The following is a 23,121-nucleotide window of genomic DNA, read 5'->3' on the forward strand; positions in this document are numbered from 1 at the left end:
CTGATCCTGATTGAGCAGTTTAAAGGTTGTGTCCCTGAGGGTATGAGACCCTACCTAGATGAGAAAGAGGCAGCCACGTTAGCCGCAACTGCTAAGTTAGCGGATGAGTATGCGTTGACGCATAAAATGAAGTTTGCCCCGAGTAAAGGCTACCAGAAGGGTAGTCAGGATGGCGGGGAGAGTCCGCCAGAAAAGTCAGAAAGTAAGCCGAGGACTAGTGAGAAGGATAAGGTAGACCGGGAGCAGTCTGGTAGGAAGTCTCCTGGGGTCGTCTGTTATAATTGCGGGAAAGTCGGACACTTTGCGTCCAGGTGCTTTGCCCCAAAGAAGGAGACAGGAAAAGGAAAAACGGCGATTTTGACTGGCTGTATCGAGCTGGTAAACGAACCACTAGGAGGGGACAGGTCTACCAAAGTTCAGGAAGGGCGCGAGAGGTTTATCTCGGCCGGATTGGTGTCATTGAAGGAGGGGTTAAAACCAGTTCCAGTGCGGATCTGGAGAGCCACGGGAGCATGTCAGTCACTGATACTGAAGAGTGTATTAGAGTTAGCTCAGAGACCCAGACTGGGGAGGTTAAGGTCAAAGGTATTGGGGAAGGGACAGAGGCAGTCCCTTTGCACCAGATACACTTACAAAGCAACTTGATCTCTGGACTAGTCACGATCGGGGTGAGGCCCGAATTACTGATGAAAGGCGTGGAAGTCTTGCTCGGTAATGACCTCGCCGGGGGAATCGTGTTCCCAGCCGTGAGATTGACAGGTCAGCCTGCCAGCATTGAGGCCCCGCCCATGGACTCACAGGTTCATCACGGGACTGCGGTAGTAAATTTAGCTGAGACGTTTCTGCCAGCCTCGTACGAGAAGGGGGTAGAAAGTGAAAAGAAGGAGTGTAGTGAAACAAGAGGTAGTGAGGGAGCTGAGACAGACGTAGCATTAGCCAGGAAAGAATTTGTGCAGGCGCAGGAGCGAGACGAGGGGCTGATGGTTTTGGCAGAGACAGCTCTCTCTGATGCAGAATTAACAAGGGAACCAGTAGGCTATTGTGTGGAGGAGGAAGTGCTGAGGAAGTGCTAAGGAAGAAAGGGAGACCAAGCACCGTACCCGCAGATGAGGAATGGGGGGTGGTGCAAAAGAGTTATGGGGATGAGATTTTTAACCTGGCCCACAAGGTACCCCTCGGTGGACATGTTGAGGTGCTGGAGGAAACACTTGGTGGAATCATGAAAGAGGTTTACCGGCTGCACCGGAGGAAGGATGTTATTGATTATGGCCGACGCGAACTGAGACGGTCACAGGCTTTTGATATGCTAACAAACCTAGTCGGTGTTAGCGCGGAAATCAATGAAGCTAAGGTCCCCCCCCCCCCCCCCGATAAGACAAAAAAACCATTTTGAAAAGATGAGTATGGTATCGACCAGATGGGAGAAGGCTATTGTTTTGGCCAGCTCTGCTGATAAGGTCTCTCCCTTAATCCCCGAACAAAGTGACTCTTTAGGGGAAGTAATTAAACAACTCGCACACATGTGTTTGATTGTCCCGAGTCGATGCAAAGAACTGGGACGTTGGGTGGTGTTTGTTACCCTAGGCCAGCCTAGCGAGCAAAACCCTGTAGAATGAGTAATTCAGTGACGAAAGGGCTGAGGAACACAGAGGTGTGTATTGGCGATGTAATACGGCTGTCTGAAGCCAGCTTGATAGTGAACCTTGAAAAAAATGAGTTCGGCCACACGAAGGTCACTTACCTGGGAATTGTGGTGACACAGGGGCAGCTGGCAGCGATGCAAGCTAAAGTGCGGGCTATCTCTGACATCCCAACCCTGACAGACAAGAGGCCCCTCAGAAGGCTCTTGGAGATGGCGGGGTACTGTAGGAAGTTTTGCAATAACTCTGCGGTTACTACCCCTCCCCCTCCTACTAAGCCCTTGCGAGAAAAAACTAAGTCGGAATGGGACGACCCTTGTTATTGTGGTCCGGGACGATCCCAATGAGAGGTTACATTGATCGCAATTCATCAGTGTTTTTGGCCACTATGAAGTTTGCTAAGTTGGAGCCTGGTCTAAGGGATTATTAATAACACATATAAAAGGAACAGAAAATGTGATGGCTGACTGTCTGTCAGGTGTTGACAACTTCAAATTCGCTGTATCAGCCAAATAACTGATAAAGATGTATATTTGTGTGTATCAAATAATGTATTCATGTTTGTAATTTTTACCCCGATAAAAATCCTTAAAGGGGGGAAGTGTGACAAGAATACACATAAATTAAGATGTTAGCTGGCCTGGGCTGGCACCAGTGGGATCAGCAGTTGGTCTGCCACCTATCTTCAGGAGAAAGAGAGATAAGAAAAACAATGGAGCAGCATTTGGAGATGTTAATGAAGGGACGGGAGAGAGTAACGGAAGGAGAGCTGTCAAGATCGGCTCCCCCTTTGAACCCTGAACTGTTTGAAGTGATGGACAGGCGATACCCCAGCAGGGGGGATAAAAAGGGACAGGTTCGCTAAGGCAACACACACACGACACCCCGAGGTAACGAGACCCTGGAAGCGGTGCGTCTCCCACATGTCGGTGGGAAGTTTTGGACGGCTGGTGGCGGGACAAGCCATAGACGCACAGGGTGGAAAGGCACGATCGGCGGGAACCTGGTGTGTGTCCACCCTTTCCTGGGTGACAGGTTCACCGCAGAGAAACGATCGTATCTGGAAACGGAGGGGTCACGGTCGGTGACCTCAGATGACATCACAAAGGGCTCGCACGAAAGCTGACTGAGAAGAATATCGAAGGTCTGTGTGGAAGTGGCTTGAATATTCATTCGTTTTGCTCTCTCCCTCCTTCCCCCCACGGTTCATCTCCATGGCAGCGATTACTGCGAACTGAACTGAACTTTGCGTCACTTTGAAACTGGTCATTTACCCCTAGACGACGATAGAGCTTGATTGATCCTGTTATCTTAATTTTGTGTACATGTGTGTTTATCATTGCTGAGCTGTTGCATTTATTATCATTTTGATTAGAGTACTGTGTTGCTTGTTTCTTTAATAAAACTTTCTTAGTTCTAGTAATCCAGACTCCAACTGAGTGATCCATTTCTGCTGGTTTGGCAACCCAGTTACGGGGTACGTAACAACCCACAGACTTGGCCTCCATCGCGGTCTGTGGCAGAGCATTCCACAGGTTCATCACTCTTTGGCTAAAAAAATTCTTCCTTCCTTCTGTTCTAAAAGGTCGACCCTCAATTTTGAGGCTGTTCCCTGTAGTTCTGGATACCCCCACCAGAGGAAACATCCAATCCACATTCACCGTATCTGGTCCTTTCAACATTTGGATTCTTCTAAGTTCCAGTGACTACAAGCCCAAAGCTGCCAACGCTTCTCATACGTTAACCCCTTCATTCCTGGAATTATCCTCGTGACATTTTAGCTCCTATACTCAAGAGGAAGAATAGTTTGCAAGGCATTGGGGAAAGAGCTGGAGAATGTGCTTGCTTTACTCAGACACAATAGTAGTAATGGACTGGATGTCCATTGCCTGTGCTGTAATATCTCTACTATTTTAATGGCCTTAGAACAGAGCAGGTGTGAGCCCTGGGAACCGGATGCTTCCTTGTCATTTTCATTAAGTAATCAGGAAATCTTGAACAGTTAGAGGAGTGGATTCTTCTTGATAGAAATGAAAACTTTGAAAACCAGTCCCCATGTATTTTCAACCAAATATGAAACAAATTAAACCTTTGATGTTGATTCCCGCTGAGGTTTACCATCTTCTTGTGATTAATGATCAGTGAATATTTAGCTGGTGCATTCTTGTAAGGATTTTGAGAAAATATAAAACTCTTGTCCCAGCACTACTGGTGTAGTGGCATTAGCGTCAGACTTCGGGACAAAAGGTCCTGGGTTCGAATCCAGCCAGCCGGCTCCCCTACACGCTTTCCATCCATGCTGGGTTACGAGCTAGTGACCTCTTTGGAAACTCACCCGCAGAAGGCAATGACAAACCACTGCTGTAATTTGCCTCATACGTGAATCACCACTATGTCAGAGAGACGTGGAGGGAAATCATCCGCCAACTGGAGAAACTCCGGATGTGATGTACCTTTCCTTTCCTATAAAGCTCTTAATGATCCAAAAGCATGCATTCATTACCAAATCAGAATCAGGTTTAATATCACCAGCGTATGTTGTGACATTTGTTAACTTTATGGCAGCAATACAATGAAATATATGTTAAATAAATATATGGGGGAAAGCTAAATTACTGTAAGTTTGTGTATATGTAAATATTTACTGTAGTTTAGTTTTTTTTAGTTTTATGTATATTAAATAGTTCAGTTAAAATAAGTTGTGCAAAGAAAAGAAAACAAAAAAAGTACTGAAGGATCAATGTCCATTAGAAATCAGAGGGCAGAAGGGAAGAGGCTGTATCTGAATCGCTGAGAGTGTGCCTTCAGGCTTTTCTACCTCCTTCCCAATGGTAACAATGAAAAGGTGGCATGTCCTGGGTGGTGGGGTTCCTTAATAATGGACACCGCCTTCCTAAGGCACCGCTACTTAAAGATGTCTTGGAAACTTGCAGATGAAAAGTAGCCCATCAAAATGGATATTTGAAGGATGTTACTGTTTTGTTTTAATAAAATCAGTATTTTCAAGAATTATTAGAGATGTGGTGGGGGAGGAGACTGACATTTGAAAAGCTGTACAAATATTTCTTAAAGATGGAAAATTACATGAAAAAAGACAATATTAATAATAAACCAAACCCTTGTTTAAAGGGTGTTTGACTGTAAGTAAGATTTATCCTTTTAATTTCATAGTTTTCTCATCCCAATTATGTTAACATATTCCTATGTTTAACCATAGATCCTGATTCTTTTTCAGCCTTTTGATTCTAACAAGCAGTTACGGTGGTAGAAAGGATATTTTGAAACTTATTTTATGATGTAAAATTACCATTTTTAAAAAAAATCCTTCTGTGACGAGCAAAATTCACATCAAATAATGTGTGTCACACTAGTTCATAACCTTCTGGCAAGCATAGCAGTGAGAAAGACCGAGAAGTGTATTGGTGCAAACAGAAATGAAGACCTAAATGTGGAGTGAAAATGTGTAATATTGACTTCAGATCTAAGGAAATTATGTTATCAATAAATACAGCAAATTATATATTAAAGGAACAACTATACTTAAGCCTATACTTAGGTTTTGTTTTTTCATTAAATCTGATGATCCAGGAAAACTGAAATAAAACCAAAAATAGTGAAGATACTGAACAGATCAGGCAGCATTTGTGGAAAAACAGTTAATGTTTGAGGTTAATGATTTCTCTGCTGAAGGATCTGCGGGTGTGTTGATGACTATACCAGAAAGGGCAATTAGTATGTCCTGAAACAGAAAATGATGGATGAAATGGGGGATCCACTCCCTACTGAAGTCTAGGATTGCAGCGTTCAAATCAGGTGGCCCTTTCCTTTACAAAAGTGGTTCTCAAACTTTTATGGGTTACCGGCCTTTGGCTCTCAGCCTACATCCCCAGCATTCCCCTCTCCCTTTCCAGCCATTATTAAAAAAAACTATAATGAATCTAGATTTCCAATACAAAGTGAAAGAAAATATGAAATGCAAATTTAAAGCAGTGACAAATAATTGCAAAAATTATTCAGATCTATTTAAAGCTACAAATAAAATAATTTGTTTATTTAATTACATTAAAAGCATTTTTCATCAACAATTTTAGAGGGTACATTAGTAGTCCAGCTGTTCACTACTTCACTGCTTTTTCACCTTTCAGTGAGTTGGATGGGCCTGGTGCAGAGAGATCAGCTTCTCAACATCAGGTTGATTGTCACTCAGAAGGATTCTCAGGTCTTCACGTTCAGTAATTTGTAGTCCGTTTTGTTGCTTTAAAAGAAGCTGGGCGACTCCACTGAAACCGTGCTCCACTAAATGTGATGTTGCAAAGGCAGTAAAGAACTTCATGTTCTTTTTCCACAGTGCAGGATAGCGTTCATAGATTTCTTTCTGCAACCAAACGTTTGATGTGATTATTTGAACCCTGGCTTTAGCTCAACGTCATTTTGTTGCAAAATCCGTTCTTCCTCCATCCTTCTGTGAATTCATCATTACAAGTGTTCAGGAATGGATTTATTACCCAATCTGGAATTTGTGAATACCATCATCTGCAGATGCTGGAATTCTTCCCTTTTCTTCCAACTCAGAGAGGCTTGGAAATTGGAAAGGGTCATGACAGCCAATGCTGCACTTAAGTAGGATTAACTTGGACAGAAATATGGAGACAACTGCTTTGCCTTTGACTTTTAGGGGCCATTTCCTTGCGATTGAAGATTGATATCACTAAACTTTGCAAATAATTCTGACAAATAGGCAGTATCATGCTGTTGTGTGTGAATTATCACTCGATTTTTATTGTTGCACCGTAGAAAGCATCCTATCCAGATGCATCACAGCTTGGTGTGGCAACTGTTCTGCCCATGATCACAAGAAACTAGAATTCTGGATACAACCCCACTCGTCACGGAAACCGGCCTCCCCTCCAAGGACTCTGTCTATACTTCTCACTGCCTTTGTAAAGCAGCCAACATAATCAAAGACCCCACCCACCATGGACATTCACTCCCCCTTTTGATGATACAAAAGCCTGAAAACACGTACCATGGTGATCACAGACAGCTTCCATCCTGCTGTTATAAGACTATTGAATGGTTCCCTAGTGCAATAAAATGGACTCTTAACCTCACAATCTACCTTGTTATCACCTTGCACCTTACTATCCATCGGCACTGCATTTTCTCTGTGGCCGTTATATGTTACTGTGTACTACTTTATTTCACTATTATAATGAATGGTCTGCAAGGCAGTTCTCTCCACTGCACCCTGGTACATGGGACAATAATAAACCAAGTTATCAATTAATTTGTCACCTGAAACATAGACATTGCTTTTCTCTTTCTACTGGCTGTCTTGTTCAGATTCTTCTCCCATTTTCTCTTGTCCCTATGTGACTGAAATCCATATGAGTGAGAAGTCACACCTAATTCAGTATAGCTGCTGAAAGAATTGTAATGATGTAATCAGTAGATAATTCTTAAGGCTTAAGAGCTTCTCTTCCATCTTTTAGGTTTACTGCCCCTTTGGAAATATAAGTTCTTGATTTAGTCAAAGTTGAGTTGAAATATTAATGGGTATTTAGAGAATGTATGAATAATGGTAAATTTAATAAGACTCTTTCTCAGAAGCATTCATGGAGAAATGGAGGACTACTCAGACAGAGCCTCATTCAGGACCTTAATTGCTGCCCTAATTGCCAGAGACATAACGGGCAGTCAGCAGTCAGATGCATTATGTATTAACATATATATGTTCCATCATTAAGGCAGGTTAGCTAGTGAGCATTTTAGTACATATCTGCAAGTCAGTAAACAGGCATGGAGTTTATTTCATACTGTAACATTATTCTGTACTTCCAGCTGAATGCCTCCGATGACCGAGGTATTGACTCAGTCCGTGGACCAATATTGAACTTTGCCAGTACCAGAACAATTTTCAAGTAAGTACTTCTTGACTTCAGTTTTTGAAGAAGTCTGCAAGTTGTGATGCAATAGCTATGAAATTCAGTGAAACAAAAAAATCTAAATTTTCACATGTGCCTGAAAAAGTATATTTGAACGAGCTTTGTAATCCTATCAACTCTTCTAAAAGGTAGTTTCTTCTGGTGGGTTATCGGATGCCTATTGATAGTTACTTGAACTGTGACTTCTATGGTTGTGGTTCACTAATATTTCTTGAACCTGTACAATCTAATACAATATAATCTCTTTCTCCATTCCATTAAATTAGTTCATTGATTTATTTAAGAATGAAGATCTTGTCCATTTTTCAAAAAGAAGCACTTTTTAATATGCCCCTCCAGTGGTCAGTAGCTGTCATATATTCTTCAATGAAATATAGTATTATTTATTGCCCAATCCTGAGAGGACTAGAATATAAAAGCAAGGATGTAATGCTGAAGCTTTGTAAGGTGTTGCTCAGACTGCATTTGGAGTTTTGTGAGCAGTTTTAGGCCCCTGTCTAAGAAATGATGTGCAGGCATTGGAGAGGGTCCAGAGGAAGTTCATGAGAATTATCCTGGGAATGAAAGAAATGTATGAAGAGCATTTGATGGATCTGGGCCTATACTCACTGGACTTTAGAGGAATGAGGGAGGATCTCATTGAAACCTATTGAATATTGAAAGGCCTAAATAGAATGCATATGGAGAGGATGCTTCCTATCGTGGGGAAGTCTAGGACCATAGGGTACAGCTTCTGAATAGGAGGACATCCCTTTTGAACAGAGATGAGGAAGAATTTTGTTTACAGAAGGTGGTGAATCTGTGGAATTCTTTGCCACAGCTAGCTGTGGAGGCCAAGTCATTGAGTATATATAAAGTGGAGGTTGATAGGTTCTTAATTAGTAAGGGCATCAAAGGTTATGGGGAGAAAACAGGAGAATGGGGTTGAGAGGGATAATAAATCAACCATGATGGAATAGTGGAGCAGATTTGATGGGTTGAATGGTGTAATTCTGATTCTGTGTTTTATGGTCAGTTGCTCCTGACAAGTTGATGGTGAATCACCACCTTTAAATTGATGCCTGGGTACTTTAAAAATTCCCTCACATTGTTCTGATTTTTGACCTTTTGGCACTGAAGTGATAGTTTCCTTCCGGACGTGAATGGTGCGTGATTTGGAAAACTAAGTTGTGGAATATTCACATATTTGATGTCTTTAATGTAAGCTGTTGGTGTTGCAAGTTTGAGAGGTGTTTTTCAATTAAGTTTCTAAGTTGCATTGCATCATATAGATCAGTAGTTCCAACACTTTTCTGGCTTACCGACTCCTTTTTTGGGCAACGAGATCACATCCCCAGTGCCTCCCTCTCCCTTTCCCGCCATTACATAAAAACTATAAAGAATTTTGATAAATGATGCCCCAGTGAAAGAAAATAGGAATTACAAATTCAAAGCAGTGACAAATGCAAAAATTATTCAAATCTATGTAAAGCTACAAACAGAATTATTTATTTATTTACCTTTAAAAGCAGTTTTCATCAACAATTTTGGACGATATATTAGTAGTCCAATTATTCACTGCTTCATTGTTTTTTAACCTTTCAATAAGATGGATGGGCTTGGTGCAAAGATAGCAGCTTTTCAACATCAGGTTGAATGTCACTCAGAAGGAATCAGATCCCAACATTGAGTAATTTGCAGTCTGTTTCTTTGTTTTGAAAGAAGTTGTGCAACTGTACTGAAACGAGACTCCATTAAATATAATGTTGGAAAGGCAATAAAAAAAAAATCTTTACCTTTTCCACAGTGCAGAACAGTGATCAGAGCTTTCTTTCTTCAACCAACAGGCTTGATATGATTTTTTAAAAATCTTGGTTTCAGTTCAGTTATTTTGTAGTGAGATAAGTTCTTCTTCCATCCTTCCTGTTAATGCTTCATTACAAGTATTCAGGAATGGACATTACCCAATTTGGGTTGAGAGAAGATCCTGAAATCCCTCTGACATGTCCTTGTACAGCTCACGCAGCTGGGCACAGTATACTTGAAGATCATCCTCTGGTAATCTATCTTTCTTTTCTAACTCAGAGAGACTTGGAAATTGGAAAAGATCATGGCCAATGTTGCACTTAAATAGGGTTAACTTGGACAGAAACGTGGAGACGGCTGATTTGACTTCGATAAGATACACATCATTTCCTTGCATTTGAACATAGATTTAATAAAACAGTCAATAATTCTGTCAAATAAACAGTACATTACCTAATATTCTTGATTTGATTACTGAATGGAGCATTCAAGCCTTCAAAGAATTTTATCACAGTTTCAAAAAGCACATGAAAGCATCTCAGATCGTTTCCTTCTAAGAGCCTTCTGACTTTTGTGTGCAGCAGCAAGCGTGAAACTGTTCATCATTCTCAATACAAAGCTCTTAAAATAGTCAAGAATTGAGAGCATGGGGCTTGATTTTATTTAGCACTTCGATAACAGTATTTAATGATATCAGGTTTTTGTGACAAACTGTTGTCTGAATTACACAGTGAATGGTAAATAGAGCTTTTTTCAAGAAAGTAATAATCTCACGATTGGTGTCTTGTCATTGGTAGTGCCCCATCTGATGCACAAGCAAAAATATTTCTCTTTGAAAAATTGCTCAACAACCTGAAATATTGACTTGCCCTTTGTGTCTGTTTCTAGTCCTCTTGCAAATAACAACTCTTGAACCACCTTTTATGAAGTGAACATAATCAAGAAACAAAGATTTGTTGTCTGGCAAAATTGATTCATCCAACTGCAGAGCAAATTCTGTTATCCTAAGTACTGTACACTACTCAATGTGTCTTCCACATTCTCAGACATTTCACTTATTCATTTTTGAACAGAGTTGTCGCTGAGTGGAATTGCTCTATTTAGTTTGATGACTTGTGCAACACAGTACTCAGACCTTCCTTATTGCTGGCAGAATCAGCTCTATTCCAATTGTGTAGAGCTTTCCAGATTTAGTAATGAGTAATAAAATGTATGAAACATGAAAAACATTGCTGTTCTGTTTCAAAGTGCTGGCAAACATGTTTTGAATTTTTTTTCTGATTTTGAACGTTTTCACCAAAGTGTCTAAAAATAAGCAAGTTCTTGTTTGCTTTATGAGAGGGTACTCTTCAAATATTGAAGGGGTCTAGATGGTTTCATTGCTTCATTTGAAAAAAGAATTTTCACACAGGACTAACTGACTGCTTGGTATAAATTCATATTTCAGGTACTTCATACTATACTTATCTATACTTTTTCCTTGGGTCTGTTTCTGCCATTTTCATTATGGATCAACGACCAAGTCCAACCTCAAATGCTGCAATCAATAATAGCTGAGGCAAAACCTGACTACCTGAAGATTTCTTCAGTATAGACTTCTCATGATATGCCAGATAGAGAAGGGATAAATTGCTTTTCCACAAGAATAACGCGCTTTGAAGAAAGTCTAAGAGAATGGTGGGTTAGCAAGAGTTAAGGTGATTACATGATCGTTGTAATCCATTTGGAGGCATTGAGAATTGAGATGTTTATAATAAGTAATTCATTTATTAAATTAAGCTTATAATCCCTCAGCTGCTGCTCTTGCTACTGAGTGACCCCCCACTGCCCCCTTTATCTTTATCGTCCCTTTAGGAACTCCCACCGCCTTCAGGGAGGTGATGTCACCCATGTTGTGAACCACTGATATAGATCATGCACATTGAAATCATGATACACTGGTGCTGATGGGAAGTAAAGACATGGTAAATGGAATGTTAAGCAGGCAGTTTTGTCCCAAACAATGTGAGCTTTAATGGTGTTGAACCTATATCATTCCAGGCAAGTTGGCTATTCCCTGTCACAGTTTGACTTGTGTCTTTCGAATAGAGGAAAAGCTTTTGGAAAGTCAGTTAGTCAGTTGCTTGCCACAGAAAACTCAGTTTCTGACTTGTGGCAAAAGCCATACTTCTTTAGCTACCTGATCTTGTTATTATCTGGTCATTAGTGTTTTAATCCTGATTCCACTCGACTTCTAATTTATTTTGTCTTGCTGGTAGAAACTAAGTTGAAGCAAGAAGTGGGTTATTCATGAGGAAGTGCCACACTGTAAGGATTGTTGCTGACATCTTCCATTACTGTAATAATGAGTAACCATGTGAGATGCTTTTTTGCTTTGTCCAGATAGGATGTTCATGGTAAATTGTAGCGTAAGAGCTGTTTTATTAAAGGCAATAATGTTAGCAATAAATATAACGATAATAATGAGGTATGTTTAGCTCTGGGGCACAGCTGAATGTCAGGGCATTTAACTCCTCTTTATTCAGTGTATTTATTTTTTTTTAGGGATACAGTGCCTATCCTGTCCATCTAGCCGTGCCGCCCTGCAACCCATCAGTTTAACCCTAGCCTCATACAGGACAATTTACAATGACCAATTAACCTACTAACCCAGATGTCTTCAGACTATGGAAGGACACCGGAGCATCCAGAGGAAACCCACGTGCATTTGGGAAGAATGTATGAACTTTCTTATAGGGGATGTCAGAATTGAACTCCATATCTCCAAAGCCTCGAGCTGTAATAGCATCATGCTAACTGCTATGCTACTATGGCTTGTTAATATCAGGTTGAGTAAATCTGATTGGTCGAAGACTGTCTTCCATAATAGTTCACTCTCCAGCAGTTATAGGTAGCTAAATATTGTTGCAGGCTCTACAGGCTTGTCTTTTGCACTCGTATCATGAGCTCAGAAATGCTCAGGATAGAATTATTTATCCTATCTTATTCCGTCCATTAGCTGTTTAATTGTCTATTGCCAATCATGATTGATGTGAGAGAGCTTTGATCTATTAGCTCTGTCTGCAGCATGCTGCTTTGCTGTTTATTGTACATATATTGATTCCAAACATAGCTTCATCCGGTTGTTAGATATTCCCACTGCTGCTCCTGGCATGTTTTTCTATATTCCTCCACATGGAACCTGGCAATAGAGATTGGGGAGAAATATACAGTAGTTCCTTTCCTCATGATTGACTAATGTACTTCATGGGTGCATAGTCTTAAGCCACAAGATTTGTTCTAAATCTTTGCCATCTTGTGTGGCAATGCCACACAGTGGAAGATGTCCTCTGCAAGACGACTGCCACTTTTTCCCCCACAGGATGGTGTGGGCATCTCTTCTAATCCTCTGGATAATGTGGAAAAGTCTATTATTCCTTTAAACAGGAAAAATAGGGTTTTGCCCTTGGTAAATTCATATATAGCTTCCTCTAGGCCAGCCTTTCTCAACCTTTTTGCCTTGGAGGAACCCTTGAAATAATTTTCAGGTATCAGGGAACCCCTGCGTAAAAATATTATATCTACATCTCTCAGTACATTAGTGTGATCAGTAAGTTGTAGATATAATAATCCAAAAATAACTGTCAATGCTCTTTTGAGTAGAGAATGAACTTTTAGCCAACATTTCTTGGAAAAAACAGGTAGTTAGCTTACCTTTCTTGAAATTTTTCTTTCCCTTGCATAAATTTTTAAAACTCATGAGGCAAACATTAACAAATTTCTGTTAAATAATTAGCTTAAATCAAAATGGGATTTACATTTTCTAAAGCTGGGCACGGTAGATTTAATTTAAATAAAGGTTGTAAATTGATTTTAAATAATGCTGTTTACAACATGAAAATTTTATTTGCAATGTTGAAACAGTGTGTGTGTTGTGACAACGTTAGAATTTTCTTTTTTGCAAGAGAAATGAAACCTCTCGTGGAGCTAACCATTGACGGGGCACCATCAGTACAGATGCCAACAGTTCCTCCAAGACAGACCTTATGTTTCCAGATATGAAGACTAAACATTAGATATATCTTGGTCTTTGTTTCTTTCAGGTAGCTCTTCACAACAGAAAAGGTTTTCTTGATTTTCACCATCATTTACAAATCTAACAAATGCTACAACATGACATTTATTGGTGTAATCTGTTGACTCAACAACTTGGATAGAGAAGCTGTTGTCTTTCAGTTTATCACACAAAACCTCTTCAGCATCATGTGCCATGTCATCAGTATCGACATATCGTACTGTTTGAAACTGAAACCTTTTCAATTCCTTGTATTGCATCTTGTCTTAGCATTTTACACACTATCATTTTACATGCTGGCATTATTAGGTTCTCACCAACTGTGTGACTTTTCCTTTCTTGGGTAACAAGTCCTGCTACTAAATAACTTGCTTCCTGAGACTTTTTACTGACTGTGACTGTATTAACAAAAGCTTTACTCTGTTTTGAGATTCCAATAGCCGTTTAAAATAAGCAGCACTTTTAAGTGTCACATGGCTGTGTTCTGTAGTTAGTGCCTTTTCAATTTTGCTGGAGCCATTGCTACATTTGTAAGTTGTTTGCCACAGACTAGGCACAATGGAATAGGATAGCTTGGATCACCAGTCCATGTAAACCCCATTGATAAGTAGCTTTTTTTGTGTGTCTGTTGTTGCATAAGAATGGCAAAATAAATAGCTAAATGAGAAAACCTCAAAAATATGAAAACTTCACAATACATCACTTCTAACCTATGCAATCCACCTTTTGCAACATTCACAACAACAGCAAAGCGGCAGGCCAGCAATTGAATCACGGTCCTTAAAAATTCCTTGATTAGAATGAAAATTTCCCACCAATTTTCTACTATATTGGTAGAGTTTGTTCGTTTCCGTAAGTCAGTTGGTGGCACTTAAGGGAAGTTGGGGGTGGTAATTCAGGAGGGAGAGGCTGACATCACAGCCCAAGTTGGGTAAGTCCATTCAATGCTCGGAAAATGCACTTCATGCTCCTCATTAGCATACCATCCTCCCCTTCATGCAACACAGCGCTCACCAACTATCAAAGGTCTCCCCTATCTTGCATCAAATCTGAGAATGGACTCAATCAAAAAAATAATAGTCCTACTGCACACTGCCATACTGGGCTGAGATTGCTATTGGGTCTGCTCAGTCACTGCCCACCACTGCAAGCGCTGGCATTACATGTTGCGCAAAGTTCAATAAATTATGCTTATTTTTTAAAATTATAATCGCTTGCGGAACCCTGCTCTAGGCCATTTCTGGCAGCTTTGTCCTCAGAATAACCATTTTAGTTAATGATGATACTAATACAGATATAGTCTGTATTCTTTGCTTATTCCATTTGGTATTCAATGTGGAAAAATCTCAAATCACTAACGGAGTTGCTAAGCAGCAGTTTTCTTGCCTATCACCTAAAGCCATAATTTTTATAGGATCATGAATCATTGTTGAGAACTCTCATAACCACTTTCTCCTGGTTTCATAGCACTATGCCTTTTGTTTTGAACAGATTGTTTAAAACCCCCCTTGTACATTCACAATGAATACTCATTTCTTCAATGACTATAATCATTTCTGTTCAAATTGTAACTGTTGATCACTTATTTTGTTCCAGTTTTACTTTTAATAGTGCAAATAATAATTTAAAGCTCTTCTTCATTAACTGACCATTGAGTATTATTTTTAAACTTTTCAGAAGAAAAAAGTAGGTAATTTCTTTGTTTAATTACTTCTTTCAGGAAAGGCTTTAAGCTTGTTATCCTAGATGAGGCAGATGCTATGACTCAGGATGCTCAGAATGCCCTCAGAAGAGGTAAGATCTAGATTAATCTTTAATTAAAAAGAATCTTACTACTACCCATTTTTATATTCTCTTATCTTGTTTGTTGTAATGGCAGACACGCAAATTATTGTGTTAATAAAGTAACCAAATCTGTGATGGATTCCGCTTAGTGGGGCTATCGGCTATTCAGTGCAGCCACGTATTTGGGGCAACTCTTGAACAAAATCGAGAAAGTAGCCAGGATTACTTTAGTTTATTTGGGGCACTGTATGTTCAACAAACAGTGATATTTGTCTTTGATCATTGATGAGAAATAAGCAGTAAGACAATTCAGAATTGTTTTGCTCACTGTGGTTTCAAGAATGCAGGCTTGGAGATGCCAGAAATGGCTGGGAGTGAAAATGAAATGATTTCACTGCTTCAGCAAGTTAGGAATTACAAAGAATTTGAAGGTATTGACAGTCATCTTGAATGTTACAATGAAAATGAAGATTTGGAGGATGCAATTGTCCAAAGTATTGTATGAAGGTTGTCCATTACCTGTATTAGATGTCTGCGCTGATTTTGCTCATTAGTCAAGCAAAAGAACATGTCAGTGTATTCTGGATGAATTCCTCTTTTGAAAACTTTTAGGAACTACTACACAGTTTTATAGTACGGTACAGTATTGGTAGTGTTCCAATTTGTTCTGTATTTCATTTAAATACATAATTTGTTAATTGGCTTTTTATATCTTTGTAACTATTTACAGTTGCAAGAAAAAGTTTGTGAGTCTGTTGCAATTACCTGATTTTAGACCATAAGACAAAGGAGCAGAAGTCGGCCATTCGGCCCATCGAGTCTGCTCCGCCATTTTATCATGAGCTAATCCATTCTCCCATTTAGTCCCACTTCCCCGCCTTCTCACCATAACCTTTGATGCCCTGGCTACTCAGATACCTATCAATCTCTGCCTTAAATACACCCAATGACTTGGCCTCCACTGCTGCCCGTGGCAACAAATTCTATAGATTCACCACCCTCTGACTAAAAAAATTTCTTCGCATTTCTGTTCTGAATGGGCGCCCTTCAATTCTTAAGTCATGCCCTCTCGTACTAGACTCCCCCATCATGGGAAACAACTTTGCCACATCCACTCTGTCCATGCCTTTCAACATCCGAAATGTTTCCATGAGGTCTCCCCTCATTCTTCTAAACTCCAAGGAATACAGTCCAAGAGCGGACAAATGTTCCTCATATGTTAACCCTCTCATTCCTGGAATCATTCTAGTGAATCTTCTCTGTACCCTCTCCAACGTCAGCACATCCCTTCTTAAATAAGGAGACCAAAACTGCCCACAGTACTCCAAGTGAGGTCTCACCAGTGCCTTATAGAGCCTCAACATCACATCCGTGCTCTTATACTCTACTCCTCTAGAAATGAATACCAACATTGCATTTGCCTTCTTCATCACCAACTCAACCTGGAGGTTAAACTTAAGGGTATCCTGTACGAGGACTCCCAAGTCCCATTGCATCTCAGAACTTGGAATTCTTTCCCCATTTAAATAATAGTCTGCCCATTTATTTCTTCTGCCAAAGTGCATAACCATATACTTTCCAACATTGTATTTCATTTACCACTTCTTTGCCCATGCTTCCAATCTATCCAAGTCTCTCTGCAGACTCTCCGTTTCCTCAGCACTACCGGCCCCTCCACCTATCTTCGTATCATCAGCAAACTTAGCTACAAAGCCATCTATTCCATAATCCAAATCGTTGATGTACAATGTAAAAAGAAGCGGCCCCAACAAGGACCCCTGTGGAACACCACTGGTAACCGGCAGCCAACCAGAATAGGATCCTTTTATTCCCATTCTCTGTTTCCTGCCAATCAGCCAACGCTCTATCCACGTATGTAACTTTCCTGTAATTCCATGGGCTCTTATCTTGTTAAGTAGCCTCATGTGTGGCACCTTGTCAAAGGCCTTCTGAAAATCCAAATATACAACATCCACTGCATCTCCCTTGTCTAGCCTACTGGTAATTTCCTCAAAAAATTGTAATAGGTTTGTCAGGCAGGATTTTCCTTTAAGGAATCCATGCTGAGTTCTGTCTATCTTGTCATATGCCTCCAGGTATTCTGTAACCTCATCCTTGACAATCGACTCCAACAACTTCCCAACCACCGATGTCAAGCTAACAGGTCTATAATTTCCTTTCTGCTTCCTTGCCCCCTTCTTAAATAGCAGAGTGACATTTGCAATCTTCCAGTCCTCCGGAACTATGCCAGAATCTATCGACTTTTGAAAGATCATCGCTAATGCCTCCGCAATCTCCACAGCTACTTCCTTCAGAACACGAAAGTGCATTCCATCTGGTCCAGGAGATTTATCTACCTTTAGACTATTCAGCTTCCTGAGTACTTTCTCTGTCGTAATTGTGACTGCGCACACTTCTCTTTCCTGCCACCCTTGAGTGTCTGGTATACTGCTGATGTCTTCCTCAATGAAGACTGATGCAAAATACTCGTTCAGTTCCTCTGCCATCTCTTTATCTCCCATTACAATTTCTCCAGCATCATTTTCTATCGGTCCTATATCTACTCTCACCTGTCTTTTACTCTTTATATACTTGAAAAAGCTTTTAGTATTCTCTTTGATATTATTTACTAGCCTCCTTTCATAGTTAATCTTTTCCCTCTTAATGACCTTCTTAGTTTCCTTTCGTAAGTTTTTAAAAACTTCTCAATCCTCTGTCTTCCCACTAATTTTTGCTTCCTTGTATACCCTTTCCTTTGCTTTAACTTTGGCTTTGATTTCTCTTGTCAACCACGGTTGCATCCTTTTTCTATTCGAAAATTTCTTCTTTTTTGGAATATACCTGTCTTGCACCTTCCTCACTTCTTGCATAAACTCCAACCACTGCTGCTCTGCCGTCTTTCCCGCCAGTGTCCCTTTCCAGTCAACTTTGGCCAGTTCCTCTCTCATGCCACTGTAATTTCCTTTACTCCACTGAAATACCGACACATCAGATTTCGGCTTCTCTTTTTCAAATTTCACAGTGAACTCAATCATGTTATGATCACTGCCTCCTAAGAGTTCCTTCACCTCAATCTCTCTAATCACCTCTGATTCATTACACAATACCCAATCCAGTACAGCCGATCCCCTAGTGGGCTCAACAACAAGCTGTTCTAAAAAACCATCTCACAGACATTCTACAAATTCTCTCTCTTGAGATCCAGTGCCGACCTGATTTTCCCAGTCCACTCGCATGTTAAAATCCCCCACAATTATCATAACACTGCCTTCTGACAAGCCTTTTCTATTTCCTGTTGTAATTTGTAGTCCACATCACTGCAGCTGCTTGGAGGCCTATAAATAACTGCCATCAGGGTCCTTTTACCCCTGCGATTTCTTAGCTCAACCCTAATTTTCTGCATTAATTACTCATAAAATGTGGTCTGACCTTCTTCTAGGTTATAGTAATCGACAAGCACAATCTACCTAAACTAATGACACACGGACAATTGTACTTTTCAGAGTAGTTTGTCGTTGAACCTATTCGGAGATCAGCTATACTGGATTAGGTGTTACATAATGAATCGGAGGTAATTAGGTTGCTTAAGGTAAAAGAACCGTTAGGAGGCAATGATCACAATTTGCTTGAGTTCAACTTGAAATTTGATAGGAAGAAAGTAATGTCTGACATAGCAGTATTTCAGTGGAGTAATGGAAATAACAGTGGTATAAGAGGGGAGCTGGCCAAAGTATGTTGGAAGGAGATGCTGGCAGGGATGACAGCAGTGCAGCAATGGCATGAGTTTCTGGGAGAAATGAGGAAAGTGCAGGATAGATATATTCCAAAAATAAAGAAATACTCAAATGGTAAATTAGTACAACCCTAGCCAACAAGGAAAGTCAAAGCTAATGTAAAAGCAAGAGAGGGGGCATACAACAAAGCAAAAATTAGTGTTGCGAAGCTTTTAAAACCCTACAGGGTGCAATGAGAAGAATCATTGGGAGGAAAAGGTGAAATATGAAAGCAAACTATCAAACAATATCAAAGTGGATAGTAAAAGGTTTTCCAAGTATGTAAAAAAAAGAGAGATGAGGGTGGATAGAGGACTGCTGAAAAATGAGGCCAGAGAAAATATAATGGGGGCCGTTTAACTAAATGAGTATTTTGTATTGGTCTTCAACGTGGAAGACATTAGCAGTGTGCCAGATGTTGAAGGATGTGAGGGAAGAGAAGTAAGTGCAGATACTATTACAAGGGAGAAGGTGCTCAAAAAGCTGAAAGACCTAAGGGTATATATGTCATCCAGATGAACTGCAGCCTAGGGTTCTGAAAGCAGTAGTGGTAGAGATTGTGGAGGCATTAGTAATGATCTTTAAAAAAAACAGTGGACTCTGGCATGGTGCTAGAGGACTGGAAGATTGCAAATGTCACTCGACTCTAAGAAAAGAAGAAAGCAGCAAAAAGGAAATCATTGACCAGCTAGCCTGACCTCAGTGATGTTGGAGATGTTGGAGTCAATTGATAAGGATGGGGTTATGGAGTACTTGGAGACACAGGACATGATAGGATAAAGTCAGCATGGTTTTCTTAAGGAAAAATCTTGCTTAGCAAACCTGTTGGAATTCTTTGATGAGATTTCAAGTAGGATAAATAAAGGGGATGCAGTGGATGTTGTATATTTGGACTTTCAGAAGGCCTTTGACAAGGTGCTATGCGTGAGGCTGCTTACCGAGTTAAAAGCCCATGGTATTACAGGAAAGTTACTGGCATGGTTAGACGGTGACTGGGAATAAAAGGATCCTTGTCTTGTTGGCTGACAGTGACTTGTGGTGTTCTGCAGGGGTCAGTGTTGGGACCACTTCATTTTATGCTGTATATCAATGATTTAGATGATGGAGTAGATGGCTTTGTTGCCAAGTTTGCAGATGATGTAAAGATTGGTGGAGGGACAGGTAGTGTTGAGGAAACAAGTAGGCTGCAGGAGGACTTAGATTAAGAGAATGGTTAAGAGAGTGGCACATGAAATACAGTGTTGAAAAATGCATGGTCATACACTTTGGTAGTAGAAATAAATGTGCAGACTATTTTCTAAATGGGGAGAAAATCCAAAAATCTGAGATGCAAAGGGACTTGAGAGTTCTTTTGCAGAACAACCTAAAGGTTAACTTGCAGGTGGAGTCGGTAATGAGGAAGGTAAATGTAGTGTTGGCATTCATTTCGAGGGGTCTAGAATACAAGAGCAGGGATGTGATGCTGAGGCTTTATAAGGCACTGGTGAGGCCTCACCTTGAGTATTCTGAACAGTTTTGGGCTCCTCATCTAAGATGTGCTGGCATTGTTCATAGGAGGTTCACAAGGATGATTCCAGGAATGAAAGGGTTATCGTAAGAGAAACGTTTGATAGCTCTGGCTCTGCATTCACTGGAATTTAGAAGGATCGGTTGGGGGGGTGGGGGGTGGATCTCATTGAAACCTCTTGAACGTTGAAAGGCCTAGACGGAGTATATGTAGAAAGGATGTTTTCCATGGTGGTGGAGTCTAGGACAAGAGGGCACAGCCTCAGGAAAGAGGGGTGTCAATTTAAAACAGTGATGCAGAGAAATTTCTTTAGCCAGAGGGTGGTAAATTTGTGGAATTTATTACAACAGGCAGATGTGAAGGCCTGGTTTTTGGGTGTATTTAAGGCGGAGTTTGATAGGTTCTTGATTGGACACAGCATCAAAGGTTACGGGAGAAGGCTGGGGAGTGGGGCTGAGGAGGGGAGAAAGGATCCGGAGCAGACTTGATGGGCCAAATGGCCTAATTCTACTACTATGTCTTATAGTCTTGTGTCTAATTGGGGCAGTTGCTTGACTAGGCCAAAATGTATTGGTCCTGGTGTCTCCCAATTAAATGGAATCCACTGTATTTATTTTATGAGATGTATTTTTCTGTTAATATTTGTTCCTTATGTTATCATATCCTTCCCCTGAATAATGCACTTCAATCTTTGGCTGAAATTGCAGGGAAGTAACCAGTATTCTGGTCACTACTCTTTGACTTGAAGTTTGATGACACAAAAAATTGAATTTGAAACACAATAAAATGTGCAGATGCTGGAAATCAAAGCAACACACACACAAGATGCTGGAGAAACTCAGCAGGCCAGGCAGCATCAATGGAAATGAGTAGACAGAAAACATTTCGGGCCGAGACCTTTTATCAGGACTGATGATGGGACTTGGCCTAAAGCATCAAATGTTTACTCTTTTCCATCGATGCTGCCTGGCATGCTGATTTCCTCCAGCATTTTTTGTGTGTTGAGTTTATTTTATTTGTTTAAGTTTCCTGCCTTGTTGGGAGCAGTTGATTATTTGTTATGTGAACATGTTGAAATTTTTATTCAAAGTGATGTTTCCATTTATTGTATATTTCCATTTAATTGTGTGAAAATTAACTCTTCAATAAAGAACTTCTGAGTGTAATGTCAATTTTATTAGAAATGTCATTTTTTTAGAAGATGCTGTGAATATAGGCAGTCCCTGGGTTACATAAGGACTCAGTGTCTGAGATTTGTACAGTACATAAGAAGATTTCTGTAAGTCAGAAACTTCTTTCTTTTTATAGTAATATTCTACATATACTTTTTATAATCCATTCATTTTATTGAATGATTATCCTAATATGTACCATAATTAAACTAATGGCATATGAACTATATCCAGTCATTAATGAATACCATGAAACATTGTTATTACTATCCTGAAAATGTTTCAGAGAATTGATGTAGTTTTGATTGGCATGCATTGGATCATTTGTGACCCGGGGAGCTCCTGTACTTTGGCATCACAAAGGAATATTTTCTTTTAAGCTTTTAAATCTATTAAAATGCTATCTATACATTCTTAAATCAAAATTATTAATTGCTTGTTGTGCAGTGATTGAGAAATTTACAGAAAACACAAGGTTTTGCCTGATCTGTAACTACCTGTCAAAGATCATCCCTGCTTTACAGTCTCGATGTACTAGGTTCCGCTTTGGACCACTGACAACAGAACAGATGATTCCAAGATTGGAATATGTCATCCAAGAAGAAAAGTGAGTCTCTGAGTTATTCTTAGTGTGAAACATGGAACTATACAGTTTGATTTTGTTTTTTTTAATACAACTTTTTTTTTACAGCCTATTAAATCTTTTAACTGGTAGAGACTTGCAAAAGACATTTTTAGCAGAGATAGTTGTATAATCTTTATCTTTTAGTGTGATCTCACACATTGCATTGTGCATTAACCTAGGCAGATTCTAATTTTGTACAAAACAGCATTTTACAAAATGCCAATTCATGCAGCTTCCAGAAGCTGCAACTTTCCCACCCACCCCTGTGCTTTTAATAAAATTTTAACCAACATTCAAGAAACTTGAAATCTGTGAGATGTGGGATATCATGGTCCCTGATGACTACATCAGCTGCAAGTGCAACCAACTGCAGCTGCTGACTGACAAGGTCAAGGAACTGGAACTGGTGCTGGATGTACTCAGGACCATTCAGGAGGCTGGGAACATCATAGATGAGACTTTTACCAGAGTGCAAGTTTCAGTTAGTAGTTTCTTGACAACCAGGAGAAGCAAAGGGAATAAGCAGTCATAACAGGGTTGCTCTGTGACCATTCCCCTCAGCAACAAGTGGATACTGCTGGGGGGGTGGGGGGAGTGGAAATGACCTATTAGGGGATAGCAGCAGCAGTCAGGCCAGTGGCACGGTCACCTGCTCTGAGGTTTAGCAGGGAAAAGGGTAAAGTCAGGCAAAGTGATAGGAGGCTTGATGGGGGACAGATAACAAATTCTGTAGCTGCAAAAAGACACCAGGATGTTGTGTTGCTTCCCAGGTGCTAGGGTCCATGATGTCTCAGAGAAGCTGCAGAGTGACAGCCAGAGGTTGTGGTGCACATTG

The 23,121-nt window shown here is 40.2% G+C and overlaps 1 protein-coding gene across 1 annotated transcript in view; it reads left to right on the forward strand.

The window, feature by feature from the left end:
- rfc5 (replication factor C (activator 1) 5) overlaps positions 1–23,121 on the forward strand; it is a 79,219-nt gene that overhangs the window by 26,662 nt on the left and 29,436 nt on the right. Inside the window, exons 4-6 of the mRNA XM_063034597.1 lie at positions 7,482–7,561; positions 15,145–15,218; positions 22,109–22,268. Of these exons, the coding sequence (XP_062890667.1) occupies positions 7,482–7,561; positions 15,145–15,218; positions 22,109–22,268 (314 nt within the window). The remainder of the gene's footprint in view (positions 1–7,481; positions 7,562–15,144; positions 15,219–22,108; positions 22,269–23,121) is intronic.

The sequence above is a fragment of the Mobula hypostoma genome, chromosome 27, assembly GCF_963921235.1.
Source record: "Mobula hypostoma chromosome 27, sMobHyp1.1, whole genome shotgun sequence".
NCBI classification, from domain to species: domain Eukaryota; kingdom Metazoa; phylum Chordata; class Chondrichthyes; order Myliobatiformes; family Myliobatidae; genus Mobula; species Mobula hypostoma.